We start from the raw sequence: 23,769 nt of genomic DNA, 5'->3' as shown, positions 1-23,769 counted from the left end.
CTCTGATCAAAGAAATAATATTGTAAGGGACAAAAAGTGTCGTCAATGAGTTGGCTATTTTAAATCGTTTATTCTTCATTTTTTTTTTTGTTTTTTTTTGCATTTCAATTCTAATGAAAGCTTTAGAAAGTCGCATTTACATTAGGCGTGTGCTACGACCGTGACAGTTCAAAGTTAAATTTACAAAACTGTAGAAACATTATACGTCACCTAATAAGAAATTGTGTATCCTGAATTTCAAAATGATCAAAAACATATGTTTTAAATGAGGATGATTCGATCTTATTGGAGATGCATGTAACACAATACACATCTCGCAATATTCTATTTATGGATTCTAATATTTATAAAAGCAACTATTACATCAATGGTTTATTGAAATAAGCTTTCTAAAATTGCAAACAGATTTTGTCGTTTTTAATTCGTCTTCAGCAATAGATAAACATATTCAAACACATTTGAAACGTTTGCATATTTGCTAGCTTCAGCTGACGATATTTGTTTGCAATCGTTTAGTTCGACAAAGACGAACTCGATAAGCCACAATATTTGCAGCATTGTGTCATGGTCTTGCAAAAGATCCACCAGTTGTTGCATAACCTTGCTAAGTTGCAGCAAAGATTCCAAAAACTAAAGAAGGTACGATTACATCCTGTTTCTCCTTCAGTTACTTCTGGGTTGGTGTTAGTTGTTACTTCCTCTTCTTCTTTAGTTTCTGTTGTTGTAGTTAACGTTGTTGTTGTTGTTTCTTCTCCTGTTTTCATAAAATTTCATTTATTTCATTGTTGGAGGATGGAATGTCGCAACATATAAATTTAATCCCCAAATCTAACATTACTCAAATTAGGTGTTAGACAACAGATACAAATTAAAGAGAAAAAAATTAGATTTTAACAAATTTATTAAAAATAAAACGACCTTATTGTAAACGTTGGAAAACTATTTACAATATTCCAAATCCACACTTTGCAAAAAATTAATTGAGTTATTTTCCTTAATTACTGCGATCAACCCAAATATTAAATAAAAAAATATATAAAAATATTTGTTTGTTTTATGCTACTACACGGCTAATTGTGCCACGTACGTGTCACATATGTTTGAACCTAACACATGCACATGTACAACATAGGTTAAACATACGTTATACACGCGTAAAGCCAAACCGTATGTAACACATACGTTGATGAAGTATATCAAGAATGAACTTAAAAATTAAATATATTCAATAATTCAATTTAAAGCAATATACATGTGATACGTATGTAATTCATATGGAAAACGTACGTTGGATCCACATACGTAAAACGTATGTCATGTACCAAATATGTCTGACACATGTGTAACATATGTTTCACATATGTTCATTAACGTACGTTAAACACACGTGGTACTTATAAATCACGTTAAACGTACGTGAGGTCACTACGTATCACACTTGATTAACGTATGTGAAACGTATATGGCACATTTTGCTGTGTATTTTAACAAAATTCTTGTTTTTAACTAAATTCTAGTTTTGGCCTTTTTCGAAGAATCTTAAAATTTTGATTTGTTATTCATTGTATTGGTAACTCAAACGTTTGTTTAGACGATAAATAGTAATTCCTTAAAACGAAAAAAAAATCATTGGGACATTTCAAATATGCTGTACGAGTTTTCTAAAGAAAAATCCTGACAAATTTGATAATCATCTGTGGTTTTTTCACAAAGTATCGAAATTTGAGTTCTGATGGGAAAATAAACCCTGTTAGAAAATTCTTAATATCCGGTAGGAAGAAACCTTTAATTATATGTTGATGGGATAATAAGGTGAATTGTTTATTTCATTTAATGGTAGAAATCAAGATCATCGATGCCTGGTGCCATTTACAATTTTTGTTAAAAATTTAACTTTAGATAAATAAAAAAACTGCCACTTTCGCAGTGGCATTATCATATGGCTTTTTATTAAAGGCCTCTACTAAAAGAAAGTAGTAAAAGTGAAAAAGCACCATCTAAGATGAAGTCCCCATCACAATTCATAAATTACAAAAATACTATCCATGAGCCGCGGTAAAACTCGGATTGTTTTTAAAGGTCTTCCGTTTCCAACGGAAGACCTTATTGTTTTCGTACTGTTTATTATTTTTTTTTCCAAATTTTGTGCACGCGATTTCTCGAAAACTACTCAACTGATCTCAACAATTTGTTCACAGATGATGGGACATTATCTGAATTTTATATGTTTTAGAATTTTTTGTCGTCATCACTTCCGGTCCGGATTTACGGTCGATTTTGTAATTTTTTACGACCAATTTTGTGCAGAGCTGATCTCAGAAACTATCAGAGATATGACTTTGAAATTTTCAGGATAGGTAGAGCATGGTTTGAAGTTGTGCACTATTTAGTTGCTTTGCACCAGTGGCGCTATTCCTTGGAGCTCGCTTAGGCACGAAAATGGGGTTCAAATTTCGAATCAAAATTTTCATATGTTTTGATCAGTATCTTTTTATCAGTAGATATTATGTTAAGACATATAGAACAAAAGTAGTAGAGAATCAAAGGTTCTATCCAATAAAATCAAGAAAAAGGGGCTGGCCCCTTTAATTAGGGACCAAGAGACTCGAAAAGTCTATTACGAATAACTTGAAAACGATAAATATTTTGTTACGCATTATAAAATCAAAGTGGTTGATCTCTACATTATCGGTTTGAAAAAGTCATCGTCAGGCCCATGTTTGACGTAATTAGGGATTTTTATTCTTTATCTCATTTTTTTTTTGGGGGGGGGGGGGGGTGTTGAAATTGTATCGATATTTCATGGTATCATTTAAACTAAAAAAAAAATCGGACGGAAGACTTACTCGTTACTCGTAACGAGGTCGTATCTAGTTTTCTTTATTTATGTCAATTTAAGCTAATTTTCTTACATATGTCCTATTTCCCTGTAGTTGAGATTGAATTAACTTTTATCTTTAATAAATTCTCTATGATTTCCGTTGAGACTTATCGCAAAATATAAGGTTTAAAATTAACTGGTACGAGCTGTAACAGGTATTCAGTTAAACTAATATGGATATGAAAATAAACGTACCTAAAGTAAAGACATTAGCGTAAAAACCTGCTTGTGGCGTCGTTGCTCGCTCATCAGACTCAAAATGAACGGTAAGAGAAGGACCTGTGGAGGTGAAGGACTGTACAGAGGGAGACGTTCCACATAACTCCGCCAGAACAGTAGAGGATGTAGAGTCTCCTGTAATAAGATTTTTATTTAGTCCCAATTGAAGTCTCATCCCAACTTAATTAGTCAGCCTGTGGGCTGACTAATTATTTCGTGCAGTCCGTGATTTTTCTCAGGTCAATGAAGGTTTCGGTCAATCGATAAACGGGGCGTGTACAGCTTTCAGTAATGTCAGTTTCTACTGAACTATGAATTACAGCTAGTTGATGTCCTTTAAAAAAGTGGATATACTTAATTTTGATTGGTCAATAACCTGTAATCCAAAGGTGTAGGGTCGTCGCTGGAAATCTGACCTCTCAGTCACTTCCATGTGACGCTTCTTCGAATAAACTTGTATAAATTATTTTAAAGTATTTCTTCTACTTTGGATTGCAGGTCTGTCTATCTTTATTTTATTTTTAATTGCTAGTTCATAAAAGTTTCAAATGCAAAAGATATTATAATAATTCACTGTTATATATTATATGTATGTTTGCATAAATATTTTTTACTTTTTATTATCAAGTTTCTAAATTTCAGCTTTGTTATGCATGAAATAAGTCATTATTTAGATTAGCTAAGGGTCTTTTTTTAATTGGAAAACCGTTGCGTTTCTTTATAGTTTTTGTTAAGGCATGTGAAGTAAAAGTAGTTTTGAATTTAGTAGTTGTAGATTACAGGTTGGTTTAATATATTTGTTTATTGCATTTGATGCGTGGCAAATCATAATTTAAATTTAGCGCCATTTGTTTATTTAAACGACTCTTTAGTAAAAGAGGTAAATAAAAGTTTTTATTTTGGGAAACAAGTAAGGGTGTCACTACAGTTACTGTATTTCACTGAAGGTTCACGACAAAACATGGGTGAGGCAAAATAATTCCCGAATTTTCCTTTGAATATGGGTCGTTTCCGCTCGAGACAGGAGCTGATTTTTTTTATGAGATGAAAAACAATGTGTAAGAGGTCTAACTATCCCAGTTTTGTAATAATGCGAGGTCATTTGAATTTTTGATGCGTGTTGTTTCCGGAGGGGGTGAAAAGGCCCGGGCTTGATTTTTAAGCACATGTGTAACTTCGAGGTAAACAAAGTCTCACGCCTTGCTGGATGCACGTGTGTATTTTGCTAGAAAATTGTAAATGAAGCTTTGTTTAAAAAGATGTCAAGAGGATTTTTTCCAGAAGTTCGTTTTGAATTTTTAATCTGTATATAAAGTTGTGCAATTTTGGTAAGAATATATAGTAAAATTTAATACTGTAGTGCAACCTAAGGGAATTATGTTTCGAGTAAATTGTAAGTGTTCATTACGTTTAGACAAAGGACTTAGGTCACATTCTTATGCTGACGCTATTTAGACCTTTATCTTTCAATATATTAGTAATCGCTTAGGTTTTATTCAAGTTTTATACAATGATGTACCAAGTTCGAATTTTCTCTAATGTTTATCGTTGATCATTTTATTTCGGTATAGATAGATTTGAAATATTTTTCTTTTGCGTTAAATATTATAATTTTGTAAATTATCCTCAATTATAATTGAGATGTTATTTTATTATGATTGTTTATATCTCTATTACGGTCACCAGATTTTAGAATTATTATACTTAACTAAAATATAAACTTGTATAAATTATTTTAAAGTATTTCCTCTACTTTGGATTGCAGCCACGACAGATAGGTCACGGATCTACGTCAGTAGAGCTGAAAAAGCAGAAATAGTCACACAAAGCGAGTGTTATTCAAGAACTATTTTCCCCATTATAAGTGTAGTACACGTTAATCAAATAGAAGCGAAATCAAGACGTGTCATCACCAATAAATTGATAAATCCTTCAAATCTTCAATCTCGATCAGGGCAAATTGAATGTATATCACAAAATCCAAAATCTTTTTGAAGAAAATGGAAGTGCTAAATTCTAACAATACCTTGGGGTTTTTTTTTTTATAGTTCCTATCCTAATATTCTTACCATCATACAGTTTAACAGAATCGAAACATTCTGTTTCATCCTCCAGGTCTATGTAAACCATGTCAAATTGTATTTGATCAACGTCATTTTCAGCAGTAAAGGTGTAAGTACAAGTCCAATCGCTTTAATAAAAAAAAAAAGTAATCAAATCATGTTGAGTGAGCACCAAATAATACAGTTATTTTGATTAAATGATATCTTTTTTGTGCGCGCTTAGCGTCACTATCTCTCTGTATGAATCTCAATTGGCATCTTTAAATCATTTATATCGATTTTTTTTATTTTAAAAGAAATATGTCAGATTATAAAAAAAGAGTTTTAATATTGACAGAGTAAGTTTCTTTTTCTTTTGCGCCGAGAAATTTTTGTCTTTGTCCCATTGGTTTTTGCTGTTTTAGTCAGTTATATTGCCTACAAATCAATTGTCATTGAATTGCTAATAAATTACCAATCAATTCTACTTTATGATACTTTAGGCTATAAACGAATTATTTGTAATGAAATATTCCAAGTATATACGGATTAAAATATGATTTTTTTTCTGATATTTCTATACAGAGCTCTTCTTCAAAAAGAGATCAATATGCTCTAAAACAGGCCAAGACCATCCAGTCTTCACAAAAAGTCAACACCTCTTTTTTTAATAATGGATACTCACACAGGATAATCGTCTGGAAATTTCGGTGAAGTAAGGACATATGCATCTGCAAGAGATATTGCTTCTGTGGTTCCAGTTACGCTACAGTCAGCTGAAACACCAAAAGATTATTTTTAAATAGTATTACTAAGTGGCATAAATATCTACAAATGTGAATTTTACCAATATCAAATTAAAATGAGCTCTTCTTATTTTTTGAAACTCATAGATATTTACAAAGGTCTTTTCCGGCAATAACTTCTAATGTAAATCCTAGCTCGTTAGAATGTGGGGTGGAATCTGGGAAAAAATCAATGAATAGATTTTTTTGAGTAGTTGTGACGCCGGGTATGCTACCACCAACGCCGCATACGGAATCTGACAACTTAGGATCAGTTTCGCTGTCTCCTAAATTAAATAAATTGGAACACTCCTTAAATATTAACATCAAAATTTTCAAACTATTAAATATCATCATATAATGTAGCATCACTGGAATTCATGGTGGGTTACGAACGAATTACGAAACATGGTCTACATCTATTAAAAGGACTTGGAAACGATTTGAGATCAAAAATTTTATTTCATTTTTTATGTATAAAATGGTTAACTTGTGCATTTTAAATGATTGACCAAAATATTGAATGTTAAAGTCAAGTTACAAGCGAGATACAGAGGTAAGAATTGTTTGTAATGTAAACAAGAGTCGAGTCTTATAGTTGTTTACAAAAATGTAATGTAGAGAATTACCATTTCGTAGACAAAATGACTTGTAAAATAATTTAAAATGATTCAGTATCTTCATAAATACTATTATCAACTAAAGAAAGATATATTTGATTGAAACTTACACCAATACAACACATATGTAAAAATTGACAAAATTCAAGCTTTGTTTACAAAACAAAGAATTATGAACTCTGTATCTTGCTTATAACTTGATATTTGACATTCAAATTTTGACATAGCATTATAAACTTCTATATTTATCAGTATAAACATTGAAAATGAAAAAATCAAATTCGAAAATTTTAAGTCAAATCGTGTCCAAGTCCCTTTAATAATGAAATTTCCTTCCCAACGAACACTTCATGATCCACAAAAATTTCAACAAACACCCATCACAAATTTAAATGATTTAACACAATACAGGAGAAAGGACTGACGATATGTGCACCTCACAAGTGTTCTTTTATTATACTGCCTGTTCATATAAAAATACTACTTTGAATTTATAACATTCTAAATATCCTCACAATCCAGTGATACAAAAAAGTAGCGATATTTCACTTCCTTTCTCATCGTAGTTGTATCTTCGTTTTCTTTGTTACTTATCGCCGATAACCCACGTTTAATTCAGCTAGTGTGCTCAAAACCGTGTGTTGCGACGATGCGTCTTCATAGATAATTTCTTATGTAATAAGGTAGTATGAACAACCCGTAAAACTTAAAAATTTGATTTTTTTTTCAAATACACAAATTAATTGCTTAATTTTGTGTAAAAGAAAATTTAAATCCATTATCTTAAGAAAATAATATAAATCATACCTGTAAATTACTCATAGCTGAAAAAATTGGAGTACAGCGTATTTTGATGGTTTTAAACCTAATAGTTGTACATTGGAATGGTGGTCATTTAATATTTGTGCATTTAAGCCTTCAATCATTTGAAAATGTGTAACTTATGTTCCGTTCATAGTAAAGACGGGTCCGTTTCACAAAACAACCTTATGACTTAAGATCTGTCTTAAGACCAAACTTTGCGAAAAGTTTTCATCTTTGCTGTTTCACAAAACTGTCATATCTTACGATTATCATCCGTCTTAATCTTAAGACAATCATATACATGTCATAAGTCCAAACTTAACATGGCGGCAGCCTTTGTTTTGATTCAAAACAGAAAACAATTAAGAAAAAACGGGTGTTTAGAGATAGAAATAATCACTTTGACTATATGGACGACGTAGATATAAAAGATAAGTTTCGACTTCCGCGTTTTCTGCTCGATACTAGATTTTTGTGTGGAGCTCAGGGTCCATCTGGAACACCCAACCGTAGGTAACTTGCCATACCCTCATCCCTGCAAGTCATGGTGGCACTCAGATTTTATGCCAGTGGGAACTTCCAGACTGTTTACGGGGATGTCCATGGTATAAGCAAACCTAGTGTGTCTAGAATTGTAAATACTGTAACATAAGCACTTTAAGTAACTTTAAGCCCAAATTATGTAAGATTTCCACGCGATGACAGCAGCATAAAAGACACTATACTGGGCTTTTCCCGCATATCCAATTTCCCTTATGTCATTGGTGCCGTAGATTAAACTCATATTCCTATAAAAGCTCCAAAAGATGACGAATATCTCTTTGTCAACCGGAAAAAATTTCACTCTATGAACGTTATGGCGGTTTGTGATGCTAGTTTGAAATTCACCAACTAAGTTGCTAGATGGCCTGGTTCATCAAACGATGCTTTTGTGTGGACAAATTCTACGCCAGTGCATACCCCTTAAAAAATATTTGTTGACCCCTGGCTTGAACCCAAGTAACGCCAACGAAGAAGCGTATAACGAGGCCCATGCCAGGTCGAGAAATTCAATTGAAAGAGGTTCTAAAGATGCGTTTTCGTTGCATCGACATTCAGGGGGAACACATCTCTTTCATCCGTCAAGAGCATGCCGAATCATTACTGCTTGTGCGGTTTTATATAAAATATGTATTATTAAGCATGGACCGGCACCACGACCACAGAACCCTCAGGGAAATCGATTTATTTCGCCAGACAATTGTGTGTATCAAGGCCCAAATAACGATGGGATGGAGGTTCGTCGAAGACTGATCCATATTCGATATTAAGGCCTTAGTTCGAAGAAAGAATTTGTGTAACTTCAGTGAATTTTTTCCTAAAACCATGATGTCATTAATGTGTATGATTCCTTACTCCGCTTTAAAATGAACCTGTGACAAACAAGTTTGTTCACTTATTGGACTAATTGGATTAAAATGTGTATATTCGTGTATATTTATATATTTTTAATTAAGGGATGCTTAATGAACAAGATATAAAATGAATCAAACACATATTTTCAATTTATTACTCATTTTCAGTCAAAGGGTGGCATTTGGGGTGGCATTATTTACTATTCCGAGTTGACACAGGTGAATCGAGTGCTGCTAACGCTGTATCTGAAGCTGTTGCTCAGCAATCGAAAGACGCCGGTCCTCAATCTTGAGACGCTTCTCCTCGGTGTCAAGTCTTCTTTCCTCTCTCTCAAGTCTTCTTTTCTCAATACTCATCCTCTTCTTCTTTCACAAGTCTCGTCATGAGGTCATCCCTTTGCTGCGATTCACTACTAACGGTTCTTTGTGTGCCCTTTCCGCTTACACGCGAGTTTCCAACTGAAGGTTGGCATTCTGTAAAAAAATTCTATATACAATGCAAAACAATGTAAATATTAATATTACTTCTTTAAGTATTTAGAATATAAAATTATGTTAGTAATTCCACGTCAAAGAGGCGTGTTTCAAAATAGCTTAGTGCACATGTAATTACCTATTGAGGCATGTGTCATGTTACTTGGAGATACATATAATGCATCCGTGGTCGTAAAAGTGTCTAGGACATTAATGCCACCTTCAACTCCGGATATGAACGTTTCTCCGATAATTCCCTTCTTCTTGTCTATGGGTCGTAGTGTAGCTTCTGATGGCAAAAACCCACCTCCCGTCTTTCTCTGCTCTCTCCTATTCAAAGCTAGCTTTTTCCTACGTTCACTGCTCAAGCAAATCCACTTCTTCTTCATTTCTTCCCCCGTCCTAACGTACCCTGTTGTGTTCTTTCCATGCATCTCGCTTTAAAGCATTTGAGACAGCGGAGTTTTGTTTTGAAAACAAAATGTCAAACACGAGGCTTTGGTGTTTTTTCGTGTTTAGACACAAATGCAGGGGTAGATCACATGTGTATTGCTAAATGTATGATTTCAATATATTTTAGATCTCTTATTTTCGGTTAAAATATCATATTTTAATTTGTATTTTTTTCAAAATGTTATCAAATGTGCGTACATTGTATACTAGTATAGCAAGACAACAATTCCTTTACTTCCGAAAAAAGCTTAAATGCAACTGAATCTAATTTTAAAAACTTAAAAAGGTGTTGTTTTTTTTAAAGTACAACATATGAAAATTGTTTAGATAAGTTAAATATGTTTTAAAAATCAACATAAATTATAGATAAATAATGAATTGAAAATAATCCCAGTGTGAGTGCATTATTTTCAACGTATCGCATTAAAAGTTGTATATGTTTTAAAAATATATACACGTATTACCATATCTTAAGATTTATAACACTTAAGATTATTTTTTGAAACGCAAGTGATAGATCTTATGATTGTCACAAGTCAGATCTTATGACAATCTGAAGATCCGTCTTATGACAAATCTTACGATACTTTTGTAAAACCCAGCCCAGTCTTTTGAAAACAATCATCGTCAGTGTTCAGGCTTTACGCCCATTAAATTTGAAGGTCATATCTAAAGGTCAACGGTAAAATATGAAGACAGGATTTTTATCAATTTTAACATCCGTCAAATATACTTAAACCTCAATGAATCTAAAACCCACAGTCAAATTTTCATTATTTTGATAATGTTTCAATTACGGGGTGATGACAGTCATACTGCTTAATTTCATTCAAATTTGAACTATACATATTCTTTTTAGAAACTGTCAAGTGTTGCAAGTTTTCGTCTTAAAAGATGCTTTACAAGTGCTATTTTTACATATTTTTTGCACCAGGATATTAATAGTATAACACACTTGTAATAACTTAAAGTGGAATGTCCCTCTGATAGGAGAGATAACTTATGTAGAAAATATTCACACCTTGTTTCTGTTAACTCCTAATTATTAAAGCATGTAAAAACAAGATAGCGGTGCAGGGCCCCATTTTATGCCGGAAGGCGACATTTATTTAAATTCAAATACAGAAAGAGGAAAGAACTAAACCACAACTTTAAGCAGACTTAGTCATCATCATTTGAAACTTACAGCTTTTCAAATGTCTAAAATTGAATAAGGGTTTTCTATTCTGAGAGAACAGATATGAGAAAACAAAATTATAAAAGGAACAATATCACATTTCATTTAAGATAATATGTTCCTATATTGAGATTATACCAATAACTTGAGTATCATTCATTTGATCCCCTTTTTGTGTTATAACAAAGTGCTCTGGTTTTCATTTTTATCATTATAAAACGTATGGATCCATTTATTACTATCGTATCCAAATTTAAGAACAGAAAACCTTTTCTGAAAAATTAAAAACTATTGTAATTTATCATATACTGTATGTAAAACCTTCAGTAGTTGTAATAAAGATAACTCTTGCTGATTGAAGCAGTTTTTGCTACAAACCTATACAACAAAGTGCTATTTTGAACTAAAACTCAGCGCTTCAATATGTTTTGTAACACGATTTGACATTGTATATAACTACATATTATTTTCATATACACATGTACATTGAATATTTTTAATTTTATGCTGCGATGGTAAAATTTTGGATTTTTGAATCATTATGTCTAATTTTCTTCATACTATGATCACATACGGTATCAATTTTTGAGAAATCTAGCAGCGCTTCATCGCAATAACTTTCTTTCATTTAAATCTCTTGGTATTGACTTTGATGAAAATAAATACGAAATGGTTTTTTTTAAACATATGGTAAAAATTAATAGCAGAGGGATATTACAACTTAAAAAAAACAAATTCGAACAATGACTATTTCATTTTGCACTCCACTGAGAGGGAATTCAAATGGTAGGTTTGAGGCGACGTGGGCAAAAATTGTCAGGGCGGATTTTTTCCTAATTTTACATATTTTTATATTCCATTCCAAATAACAAAATATTGAAATATCAGAAATTCAAACGATAGGGAAATTCTAGCTTATCTGTTTTATACTACCTTAAGAGTAATAAAATTTCTTCATTTAACATTTAATGTACTCACCGTCATAGGTGTTTAATACGTCACCGCAATCTACATTTATGGTAGTAAACCGATATCTTATTTTCAGATCTGTCTCTGGAGCACTGAATAACCACTTGCAGCTTCCCCCTCTGTAAAAAAAGGAAGTTCTGACACAGAACTGCATTATAGACAAGAGTAATTCTACAGTACTCATTAAGCTTATAATTGATGCTGTATAGTTAAATGATATATCAATAGATGTACACAATCAGGTCATCGCTCGGCCCTCTCTGTCAAGTCGAGTAAAAACCTCGGATGTAATAATACGTTACCATGTTGGACCTCTTTCGGTCACATGACAATAAAAATGGCGACGACCGTTTGCACGTTTTGTTGTTAAGGTCAGATGCGACCTATCTTCCTTTTTTTTCCCTATCACCACAATGTGAAGGTTTCCACAAAGTAATTCCATAATCATATAGTTGTTGTAAACGGATAATAATCAAATAAATGCGACTCAAGTTCATATATATATATATAGAGAGAGAGAGAGAGAGAGAGAGAGAGAGAGAGAGAGAGAGAGAGAGAGGATATCTATATTGTGTGATTTTATATTTGCTTTATCCAACGAGTTGAAATGGTGTATCGTCGGAGGTCCTAAATTCGTTACGGTCCTTGAGTCGTGTCCCTTTTGTTTTCTTTGCGTATTTCTCGAGATTAGGTTCTAGGCTAGGCATTCCGTGAAAAAAAAAATTTACTACAATATGTGACATAACTTCTTACTATACAGCAATCGATAATGCGATCAAAAAAGGTAACATATTTACTTCAAATTTTATTTATCAACTATTGCTGAGATTTCTTATTCCCAAATAAAGTTACAGATGAAAATGGCCAAAATACTCGTCTAAACCTAAAATTTAAGAATGTAACAGCGGTTGTCTCTTTTCTTGACATCCAGTCAATGAAATTCATGTGATCTGATTTAAACATTCAAGGCCAAACAAGGATAATTTTAAGTTAAAAGAAGTAAAGTTCCTTATAGCATTTGAAGTTTGTTTTGTGTTATTGTTAGGTTAATCCCGTTTCCAAAAAGAAACAATAACTGAATGTATTCCCCAACAAATTTCACAAATGCATACAAAATGGTTAAAGAACATGAAAATTTCAGTGAAAAAGGCATCAATGCTACTCTCAGAGATAGAGTTTTGCATAAAGTTGACCCAGAGACTAGTTTTTTGAAAGTATCCGGTGTTATTGTGTTACGGTTTATTAGGCTATATTGTTTAATTTGTAACTTATAAAATATTTATAATTTATTTTCATAATTTGCTATATTGTGCAATTCGTTATTGTTAGCACTATTGTCCATTATCAACTAATGTTCAAATTGTTTTGGCCCCATAGTTTTGTTTATATCTGACGTCACGACTCTAGGACCAGTTTTCAAAATGGCCATCTCCGCTTCGTTGGTGCTTAGACTGCTCACTTCTTTGTTTATCAAATAAAAAATAATGAATACAGTGTAAAGTTTTACGAAAAAATAGATGTACTTTAGATATGCTATTAATAATTTAGTGTCAAAATTTTCATTAAGTGATTAAAGTGGAAGACATTCTTAGGGTAACGACTCATGGACCTCCGAGGATATATATTCGCGAGGCTTGCCGAGCGAATATAACCATTTCAACGAGTTGGATAGAGCAAATATAAAATCACACAATTATAGATGTTCTATTTATCTCATACAATTTGATTTATATTATGAAGCTTTTGAGACAGTCCCTTGTGTGACCCAAATTGGATTTTTTTATCAAAGATTAAAAACGATGATGCAACGTTGTGTTATGCGGCTATTGTGACCTTGCGCAATACAATTTAGTACGTCATTCCTGAGATAAATCTAACTGTTTTAATGTAAAGTTTCACTGAAATAAACCTTAAAATAATTTTTTAGCTCTAGATAATTTTTCTTAGAGCTTATTCACTTGATTAAATGGAAATTCCGATTAGAAGACTTGAATAATCAGTTTTGTTGACATACACAAAGTTGCGAATGCTCGTTAGTTTGAATTGACTCGAACGAGGAACAGTTGTTGATGCATGATGTTTCATAAAACAAACACTAGGCTAGCCTTATGATTCAAGAATAAGGATGCTTACTGGTGGTGGAATAAAAGTCTTATGAAACATTATTTCGGTAAGTTCTTGTATATAAACACAACCAGAGCGCTCTGTTTTCATCGCGTCGTCAGGATGAACTCAATCCTTGACAGTTAACGTAATTTGTAACTGTGTTTGTTTTATAAACTTCACAAAGCAAATTGAAAGTTGGAAATGGCTAAATTTATCAAAAATCTTGATAAACAAGAAAAAAGGGTCTTGTGGTTACGGTTTTGAATATCTTTGCAAAAAAGGTAGGGGGGGGCTAACCTCCCCCCCCCCCCCCCCCTCACAATAGCCCCCCGGTTCCGACGCCTGTGCTACGCAGTTATGTGTTTTCCTTCATATTTGTAACTTTGACAAAATCAATTTTATATTAATTTTTGTAGTAGATATAGTTATGTTGAAAGTACTAGCAAATTTTCGAAAATAGGTCACTGAAGCGTTGAAGCGAGGGGCTGTGTCAAAAGTAGTTCCGACCGGAAGTATTTGATATAGCATCACCCGTGTGATATAGCAAAGGTTTATCGCACGGGTAATATACACCACACGTATGAGATATATATATATATATATATATATATATATATATATATATATATATATATATATATATATATATATATATATATATATATATATATATCAGGCTTGGGGTAATGCTAAATGTAATGGTAATGCATTGCAATGCATTACATGTTTTCAAAGTAATGCTAGTAATGTGTAATGCCTCAGAATTAGCATTACAAGTAATGCTAATGTAATGCATTACTTTCCAAAATCTAGTGTAATGGTGGCATTACATGGCATTACTTTGCATTACTATGCATATTTATGCATGTTCACTTTAAAAAATGTGATGAATAAATGAATAGTTGAAATTGAATTTTATTAAATTTATTTTTAAAGAAGAAAGAAATAATTCTAATTGAGAAAAAAATGTTTTAATTGTACATGTTTTATTAAAAAAGGTTTTTTAAAATTAATATTTGAATTGTTTATATTACTAAAGATAACAGCACAATTTCATAACATTTTTAAGAGTGTTGTTATTAAGAGTTTTTAAACAATTTACTCCAATTAGTTTGCACTTCAATAAGAAATGTGTCAACAACACACTATGCCCCCAGGATAATCTAAGTATCAAAACAATCTATTGTTATAAGAAGTGCTAAACACCCCAATCCCCTTCCCTTCGCTATGTCACAATAGAATAGGAGACAGACATGCACCTTTAAAAGCAAAATGAATTCACTGTCCATCCATGATGAAAATCAATATCACTTCCAATATTATAACCCATTTGAAAATAATCTTACTTATTTTCTCTCTCTCTCTCTCTCTCTCTCTCTCTCTCTCTCTCTCTCTCTCTCTATCTATCTCTCTCTCTCTCTTTCTCTCTCTCTCTCTTGTATATTAATTACACTGTACATTAGTTTGGACTTATAGAAAATACAAGATTTATGTATATAATCTATTATTGCACTTAATAAATCCTAAGATAAAGATCGTCAAACAGTATTTTCCAGTCCAAGCTTTGACTGCTCCTGCAAAACATTTATTTAGTATAGCCCGGAAGATGGATGCATTTAAAAGATGAACCCTTTGAAACTTCGATCATAAAGTGCAACAGCAATCTTTTGTCTTAAAGTGTCCTCCGTAAAAAGAAATACGATTAAAATATATTAAAAACTAGACACGATCTCGTTGCGAGCAACGAGGAGGTCTTCCGTCTGATTTTAGAATTTGAGATACATGTTCGATCTTGATTTTGCTATTTAACAGCTAAACATGATATAGAATAGAACAACGGGGTCTACATTCTATGGGCCAGATACTATTTTGTTTCAGGGATAAGAGCTTTGTTCAACAAGTGTTTAGAAATTCGTTACCGTTCTTGAGATATCTGAGAAAATAAATTTTTAGGGGCCAGTCCCTAACCTCCTTATTGGAGCCGCTGAACCAAATTTTGAAGGTTGCATTTTGTAAATTACATCATTTTGAGCATCTTTCCTTCTACCCTGCATTTCAAAATATTTTCCTTTTTGAGATATAGCTGGTCATAGTTTATGGACTGATCACCCCTAAAAAATCCTTATTCCATAACACATGATAAAATCATTATACATTACTTTGATACAGAACCGTAAGATAAACATATTTGCTTCTATAGCCTTTCATTAAATTTCCCTCAGTTAAGAGCTACAGTTGAAAATTTTTAGAGCCCTTTAGTTCCCTAATTCTAGGGGTCAGCCCCTTTTTTTTATATCAAATAAAAGGTCATTTAAATCTCAACACATTTTGTTCAACAACTGTTTAGAAATTCGTTACCGTTTTTGAGAGATATGGGAAAGAACGTTTAAGGGGCTGATCCCTTAACTCCTTATAGGGGCCGTTTAACGAAATTTTGAAAGTTGCATATTATTTAGTACATCATTCTGAGCATCTTTTCTTCTTTACTGCATTTCAAAATAGTTTTCCTTTCTGAGATATTGGTGATCAAAATTCTATAATTTTGGCCCTTAGAACCCCCTTATTATGTAACACATGATAAAATCATTACATTGCTTGGCTACATAATTGTAAGATAAACATATTTGCTTCTATAACCGTTCAAAAAATATCCCTCAGTAAAGGGCTAGAGATAAAAGACTTTAGAGCCCTTTGGTCCCCTAATTTTAGGGGCCAGCCCCTTTTTCTCGATATCAAATAAAAGGTCATTTAAATCTCAACACATTTTGTTCAACAACTGTTTGGAAATTCGTTACCGTTCTTGAGATATATGAGAAAGAACATTTAAGGGGCTGATCCCTGAACTCCTTATAGGGACCGTTTAACGAAATTTTGAAAATTGCATATGATTTAATACATCATTTTGAGCATCTTTTCTTCTATACTGCATTTCAAAAAAATTTCCTTTCTGAGATATATGTGATCAAAATTCTATAATTTTGGCCCCTAAAAACCCCTAATTACGTAACACATGATAAAATCATTACATTGCTTGGATACATAACTGTGAGATAATCATATTTGCTTCTATAACCGTTCACAAAATATCCCTCAGTAAAGGGCTACAAATAAAAGACTTTAGAGCCCTTTGGTCCCCTAATTTGAAGGGCCAGACCCTTTTTCTTGATATCAAATAAAAGGTCATTAAAATCTCAATACATTTTGTTCAACAACTGTTTAGAAATTCGTTACCGTTCTTGAGATATATGGGAAAGAACATTTAAGGGGCTGATCCCTGAACTCCTTATAGGGGCCGTTTAACGAAATTTTGAAAATTGCATATGATTTAATACATCATTTTGAGCATCTTTTCTTCTATACTGCATTTCAAAAAAATTTTCCTTTCTGAGATATATGTGATCAAAATTCTATAATTTTGGCCCCTAAAAACCCCTAATTACGTAACACATGATAAAATCATTACATTGCTTGGATACATAACTGTGAGATAATCATATTTGCTTCTATAACCGTTCACAAAATATCCCTCAGTAAAGGGCTACAAATAAAAGACTTTAGAGCCCTTTGGTCCCCTAATTTGAGGGGCCAGCCCCTTTTTCTTGATATCAAATAAAAGGTCATTAAAATCTCAATACATTTTGTTCAACAACTTTTTAGAAATTCGTTACCGTTCTTGAGATATATGAGAAAGAACATTTTAGGGGCTGATCCCTGAACTCCTTATAGGGACCGTTTAACGAAATTTTGAAAATTGCATATGATTTAATACATCATTCTGAGCATCTTTTCTTCTATACTGCATTTTAAAATATTTTTCCTTTCTGAGATATATGTGATCAAAATTCTATAATTTTGGCCCCTAAAAACCCCTAATTACGTAACACATGATAAAATCATTACATTGCTTGGATACATAACTGTAAAATAAACATATTTGCTTCTATAACTGTTCACAAAATATCCCTCAGTAAAAGGCTACAGATGAAAGACTTTAGAGCCCTTTGGTTCCCTAATATTAGGGGCCAGCCCCGTTTTCTTGATATCAAATGAAAGGTCTTGTAAATATAAACTTTTTTTGCATTACATGTTTTAACAAAATATTTTTCAGAAAAGAGATAAACTAAGAAAACCATGAAAAATTACGACGTTTTTTTAGTCTCAATTTTCCGGACCAGGCGAGCTTTAACGCCTTTTGAGCATGACAAATATAAATGCCAAATTGCACATCTACAATCTCTTGTCTTCAATCCCTGAAAGTTTGAACTCAATATCTTTTACCGTTTAGGAGGAGATCCCTGGACAAGCCGACCCTCTGAAAATCGCTAAAACGTCATTTTCTCAAGAACGGAAATGACGTCATCAAAATAAAAAAATGTATATTAAGTTCGGACTAATATCTATTAGATCTGAAAGTTTCACGAAAATCGGTTCAGCCATTTCCGAGAAATCGCCTGCACAAATTTTGTAAGAAAAAAAAAATAATAATAATAGGGAAAAAGAAACCGAACGAAAACAATAAGGTCTTCCGTTGGAAAACGGAAGACCTTAAATATAACTGGGAAAAAGGATCTGTTTCTAAAGTAATAAAATTAAGTGTCCAAAATTATAAAGATTTGTGTAATCTTGGGATATATCTATATTAAGCTTTTAAAAACCGCAACATTATTTCATAAATTGTTTTTGTTACGCATGTTATCCTGTGTCTCTATTTCATATCTGATATTGTATCATGCCAAATGTCTATAAATATCATTTTACTTATGTAATATGTTGTTCATATTGCTACAATATGATTATATATTGAGCAAATAAAAAATGACTCTTGTTTATTCATTGATTTTGAACCTGATACTGAGCATGAAGCTGTAGATATGTTAAAGAGTGTTGTATATTTGAAACATTTGCAAAAACTCTTTATTAGCTTTACTTTAAAAAAAAAAAGTAATGGTAATGGTAATGCATTACTTTACTCATGTAATGGTAATGTAATGCATTACTTCAAGAAAATCAAGTAATGGTAATGGTAATTTAATGCCCAAATTCATGAAGTAATGGTAATGTAATGCATTACTTTACAATGTAATTCGCCCCAAGCCTGATATATATATATATATATATATATATATATATATATATATATATATATATATATATATGACCTTGAAAAATGTCCTAGACCATTGAGCCTTGTTGAGTATATAAGCCTTGTTTGATTGGTGCCTTAATTAATATACATTTATACATTGTATATTTTATTTGGAAATACATAATTTAGGATACCATGCCTTACGCGACATACGACCTTGATTTTTAGCTCCATATTGCGACTAGACTGTTTTAAGCTACTTTAAGCAGAAAAAACAAATTTTGGCATTCCACTTTGATCAACATACCGCTGGTCAGATTAAATATGAAATATACATATGATTATGAAAACTTGATAATGAATCGGAGCAAAAATTTTGAGAATTTCTTTATGGTTTTAGAAAACATTATCGAATGCATTCAAATATATAACATTACTCAAAGATGAGCATTACTTACCAGCTATAAACTGAGTTTATCAACTTTCCTTAGATCAGTTTATAAGTGATCAATTATATCTATAAATGATGAATTTTAAACGATATGAATAATTATCAATATTTCAGGTTTTGACTGAAATACAATGTATTTTTAATAGTTCAATATTATTGAAAAAATGTATCAAAAGAAACGAATACCTCGCACTCACTGGTAGAAGGAATAACATACTCATTGCAATGCTTACTGTTGATATTGTCCGGACTCTGGATATTTAAAGACTTCGCGCAAATTGTTCAGCACAGTTTCCTGCGGTGTGGAACTGCATGTTAACACTGTTTCCTCTGCAATAACAAGGATTTCTTGAGACAGAGATTATACTGATACCACGGAACTATCTACTCCTTCCCAACAACTTCCCTAAAGATATTCAAAATATATATTCTTTTAAATTTGTATAATTTAATAATAAAGTTAACAGGAAAAAAAATTGAAATTAAGGGGTAAGAAAACATTACATATCTTCTTCTATAAATTAGATTAGCAAAAGCATTTCTGTCAACATTCTGCGAAGTTGTAGGTGATATGAAAGTGAAAAGAAAAGAAATCTTACCTTGAGAAAGAACGACTTTTATCAAGTAAAGAATACAGAGAGTGATTCTGACGTTCAGCCTTAGTATTCCCATGTTTCTTCCTGAATAAAGTATTTGATTAGACCTAGTTTAATTTCATAAGAAAAGAAGCTTTTGTTTGGTATCAGCATAAAACATATTTATTTAAAGTCATAAAAATTATCTAATTGGTCCATTTTTACTTCTACCACTGCAGATAGTGTTTTGTATATTCTAGTCATTCACGGGTAAAGTTATTTCTCAAAAAGATTGAAACTTTTTTTTCGTTTCAAACTGCATAAATGAAGAGTTAAGCATGCATGTATGTTCCTCATATCAAGCAATGTTCTGACTTGCGTCTCCTCTCCATTGCTGTTTGACCACAAAGTGTATCATAAAAGATTAATGTGAGTTGAAGTTAAGATCATCGCTTTTTTAAATTTATATTCTTCATACCGTACTGTTATTTTACCAGTAATTTAAGGTCACATCAACGGCCCATCATTTATCCGATTAAGCATGCTCAATTGCTTGCATATGTCAATATACGATGTGTTTTAAGCAAAGTTGTTTTTAACATGCTTAAGCAACCGAGGTGGCAAAGGGGGTACATTTTGACCTTGTTATGCAGCGATTATATTTTATACAGTTAATGACTGGGTATGAGGGCAACATATGAATCATTGGTCCCCAAGGTAAAAATGTTATCTGATGCCGCAGACCGAACCCTACAATATCAATTTTAGGTCCAACAATTCATACGCTGCCCATATCCCAGTCAATGACTGTTTTGTTATACTCTTCACTTAAAATATATGACTTAAATATGCCTGTGACGTCGTTTTTTGTATCATACCAAATGCAACTCTTTCTGCACTCATCTTCGGCTATTTCCGATCTCCCGAATTTGGACAAAAACTCAAACAGTTTTGACGTTGGACTAGTAGACCGGTCAACATTGAAATTGTCAGACTGGTTGAAAAAACATTCGTTTAATTTGACTTTTCATACGTAAGATTCATATAGAAAAATATTTATAAGGGAATAGCAAACAGTTATAGTATTAATATACTACTGAATAATACACACATACAACACGCAACACACATATACACACACAGAGAACTATTTAAACACCAAATGATAAAAGAAATCTTTCTTTTATCATTTGGTTATTAAATAGCTCATGTTTTGAATCTTCGTTATTCCTTGCAAGCTATAGGGATATTTTTTGTACAGCTAATAGAGTTAATGTGGTTTATTACCTTAATACTGAAATGAAGCACAGAGTTGTTGGATTGTGTTTTTGCAATTTCAGTCCAAAAGTTGAAAACAATTGAAAATTGCAAGAACCGAGCGTGAAAATAAAAGTATGTTTACTGATAGTGTTTCTGAAAATTAAGCCTTTGAGCAAATCCAAAATTTATTTTAGAAAAGTAAAAAATTTATAATTAGTATTATATGAGTTTCATTGTGAGATACATGTGTGTATTTTTACAGTTTAAAAATTTTTTTACTTTATTAAAAATGTACGCTCCTTAAACGCATCAAAAGTATACGATTTTTAATGAGTTATATTTACAAACATCAATTGAAAATACAATTCAAACGCAATTTGTACCATGTTTTTATATGAATGACTTGGTTCATTTTTATTCTAAGAGCCAAAAACATTCAGAGGGACCTTTCCTTAAAAGAATGTGTTTTGTAAGGTAGCGAAACGGATAATTTTGTTATGTCATATAGATTGTCAAGACGTCCACTGTAGGAAACATATGTACAGAGACATCAACACGTGTTATTATTATTCATTGTAAGAAGACGTCGATTAGGACTGTATACGCGTGTACAAGTGTCACTTTTAGTTCATAATGAATCATTGCACCCGGTATCTTGGTCAAGTGATTCATAACAGTATGAGTCTGTCTCGTCTTCATACAGTCTTTCTATTCGGGGGTATGTGTGGGCACAGGTGCTATCTGGAAAATTGTCCAAGGTTTATGTTACCGTTTAAGAAAAGCAGACCATAGAATGAAAATGGCAAAACGTTACTCATTTTACTTATGTACAAATATTCAAGTCAGCCACGTCATAAGATCGTTTCACCTGCATGAAGCATTTTCTGACTTATGAAACATCATTTTAATGCTTTGTTTTTTTTTTTTTTTAATCTTCTAAACACATTGTCAATATAATTAAAAGAACGAAAAAGCATCTTAGGAAGCCAACTGTACACGGGCTCTGTATCCTTTTTTTTTTTTGTAAATAAAATTTGTACAATTGATACATGTCTTTGTAATGTGAAAAGTCTTCCGAGGTTATTCTGCATGTAATACTGTTGTATTAAATTAGGTCAAGTGCAAGAAGAGCTTACTTTTTAGTTAATAAATCAATATGACTTATATACTTACACCTTTCACCGTATTGGAAAAAGCTTATTGGTCTGCAATGATAAGGTGTTTTCCAAAGATTTTATAATTTGTCAGCTACGCCGCTTTTGGCGTCAAAATATTATGGAAATTTATGTAATACAATACACATACACTTATAATTATATATTGCGGTCAATTTTTCAAATCATTCTAGTTTTGACTTCTACAACAGTTCGCTACAATGAAGGCAAAAGGGCATATTTATATATTGATATGAATTTCCTATCAAATCTTCCTATCTTGTAGGTCTATTTAGCAGCTTTGAGTAGTAGTTTTAGATATCTTTTCTTTGAGCATGCGTTCTGCACCAGGTGTTTATGTGCCGTTTTGAAAGAAAAAAAAAACTATTTTTTATCAACACTTTATTGTCTATTTTATTCAACGTCTATGTCAAATTTTACAGAATACTGTCGATTAGCAAAAGTAAATAGAGAGTTGATATAATTTCCGAACATCCCTCGTATACGAATATTTTATTGTCAATTTTTCATTGTTATTATTATAATGTTTTACAATTTTAAAAGCTTTCTTTTTATTAATAATTCGATTTAACTTTTAATTTTTATACTGAGTGGTTATTTCTTTTAAATCATTGAAAAAAAAATTTATAAATGACAGGACTACCCACATATTATTGCAAATGATAAACAAATTAAACTTATGCAATTAATGCCCCAGTGAGACCAGAAAAAAATGTTTACATGAGAGAGAGAGAGAGAGAGAGAGAGAGAGAGAGAGAGAGAGAGAGAGAGAGAGAGAGTTGCCACATACCTGTGAAGACCACGGAGTTTGATTTGGATCAAGAAGAATTGTACCAGAATATTTATCCTATTCACGTCATACGTCTTTCAATCAGCAAAAAATGCTGTTTACTTCTTCCTCAACACATAACGGTTATAGCTAATTTGACGTTATGAAAAAAAAGCAGAAAAAACCAAGCGAGCATTTCCTGTTGCATGTACCTTCGTACATAAACCTTGAGGGTATACGTATAACTAACATAAGTCATCAAGTTTATTATATATACAAGTAATCCAACATTAATTGTGAAGGAGAAACACAATAAATACAATATGTTATACATGTACATTCTTTCGAATAGATAAAATTCAGAGCAGTCATCTTGTTGTTACATATTTAATATGTTCAATTAAGTGGGATGGGTGGTGATGGCCTCCTTTATACTATATCAATCTCTTTCTGAATAAATATAGTATAATATATACCTATTTACTTGCTATGTCGACGATAGTCAGATTATTGTACCCCTCGACAAGGG

At 32.1% G+C, this 23,769-nt stretch overlaps 1 protein-coding gene across 3 annotated transcripts; it reads right to left on the bottom strand.

Annotated features, from left to right (window-relative positions):
- Window positions 1–390: 390 nt before the first annotated feature.
- Window positions 391–23,498, bottom strand: LOC128157733 (dorsal-ventral patterning tolloid-like protein 1). 3 transcript variants are annotated; one of them, XM_052820336.1, is made up of 9 exons: window positions 23,262–23,497; window positions 20,061–20,141; window positions 19,695–19,791; window positions 11,828–11,937; window positions 6,044–6,106; window positions 5,828–5,918; window positions 5,170–5,291; window positions 3,077–3,235; window positions 391–754 (listed from the first exon to the last, which is right to left on the bottom strand). In XM_052820336.1, the coding sequence occupies exons 2-9, from the start codon at window positions 20,131–20,133 to the stop codon at window positions 513–515; spliced, it is 957 nt and encodes a 318-aa protein (XP_052676296.1). In that variant the 5' UTR covers window positions 20,134–20,141; window positions 23,262–23,497; the 3' UTR covers window positions 391–512. The 3 variants fall into 3 exon arrangements, with proteins under 3 accessions (XP_052676296.1, XP_052676295.1, XP_052676297.1); XM_052820335.1 differs by having other exon boundaries at window positions 6,044–6,214; window positions 23,262–23,492; XM_052820337.1 differs by lacking the exon at window positions 6,044–6,106 and having other exon boundaries at window positions 23,262–23,498.
- Window positions 23,499–23,769: the final 271 nt, after the last annotated feature.

This window comes from Crassostrea angulata, chromosome 8, assembly GCF_025612915.1.
Source record: "Crassostrea angulata isolate pt1a10 chromosome 8, ASM2561291v2, whole genome shotgun sequence".
Classification (NCBI taxonomy): Eukaryota; Metazoa; Mollusca; class Bivalvia; order Ostreida; family Ostreidae; genus Magallana; species Magallana angulata.
Note: the sequence above shows the minus strand (reverse complement) of the source record. Positions and strands in the feature narration are given on the sequence as shown.

Coding starts and splice junctions, on each gene's coding strand:
- LOC128157733 (XM_052820335.1), bottom strand. CDS start 20,133: ATGGGAATACTAAGGCTGAACGTCAGAATCACTCTCTGTATTCTTTAC. Junction 11,938..19,694: donor GAGTCCGGACAATATCAACA/GTAAGCATTGCA, acceptor CTTTTTTTACAG/AGGGGGAAGCTGCAAGTGGT. Junction 5,292..5,827: donor TTTCCAGACGATTATCCTGT/GTGAGTATCCAT, acceptor TTTTTATTAAAG/CGATTGGACTTGTACTTACA.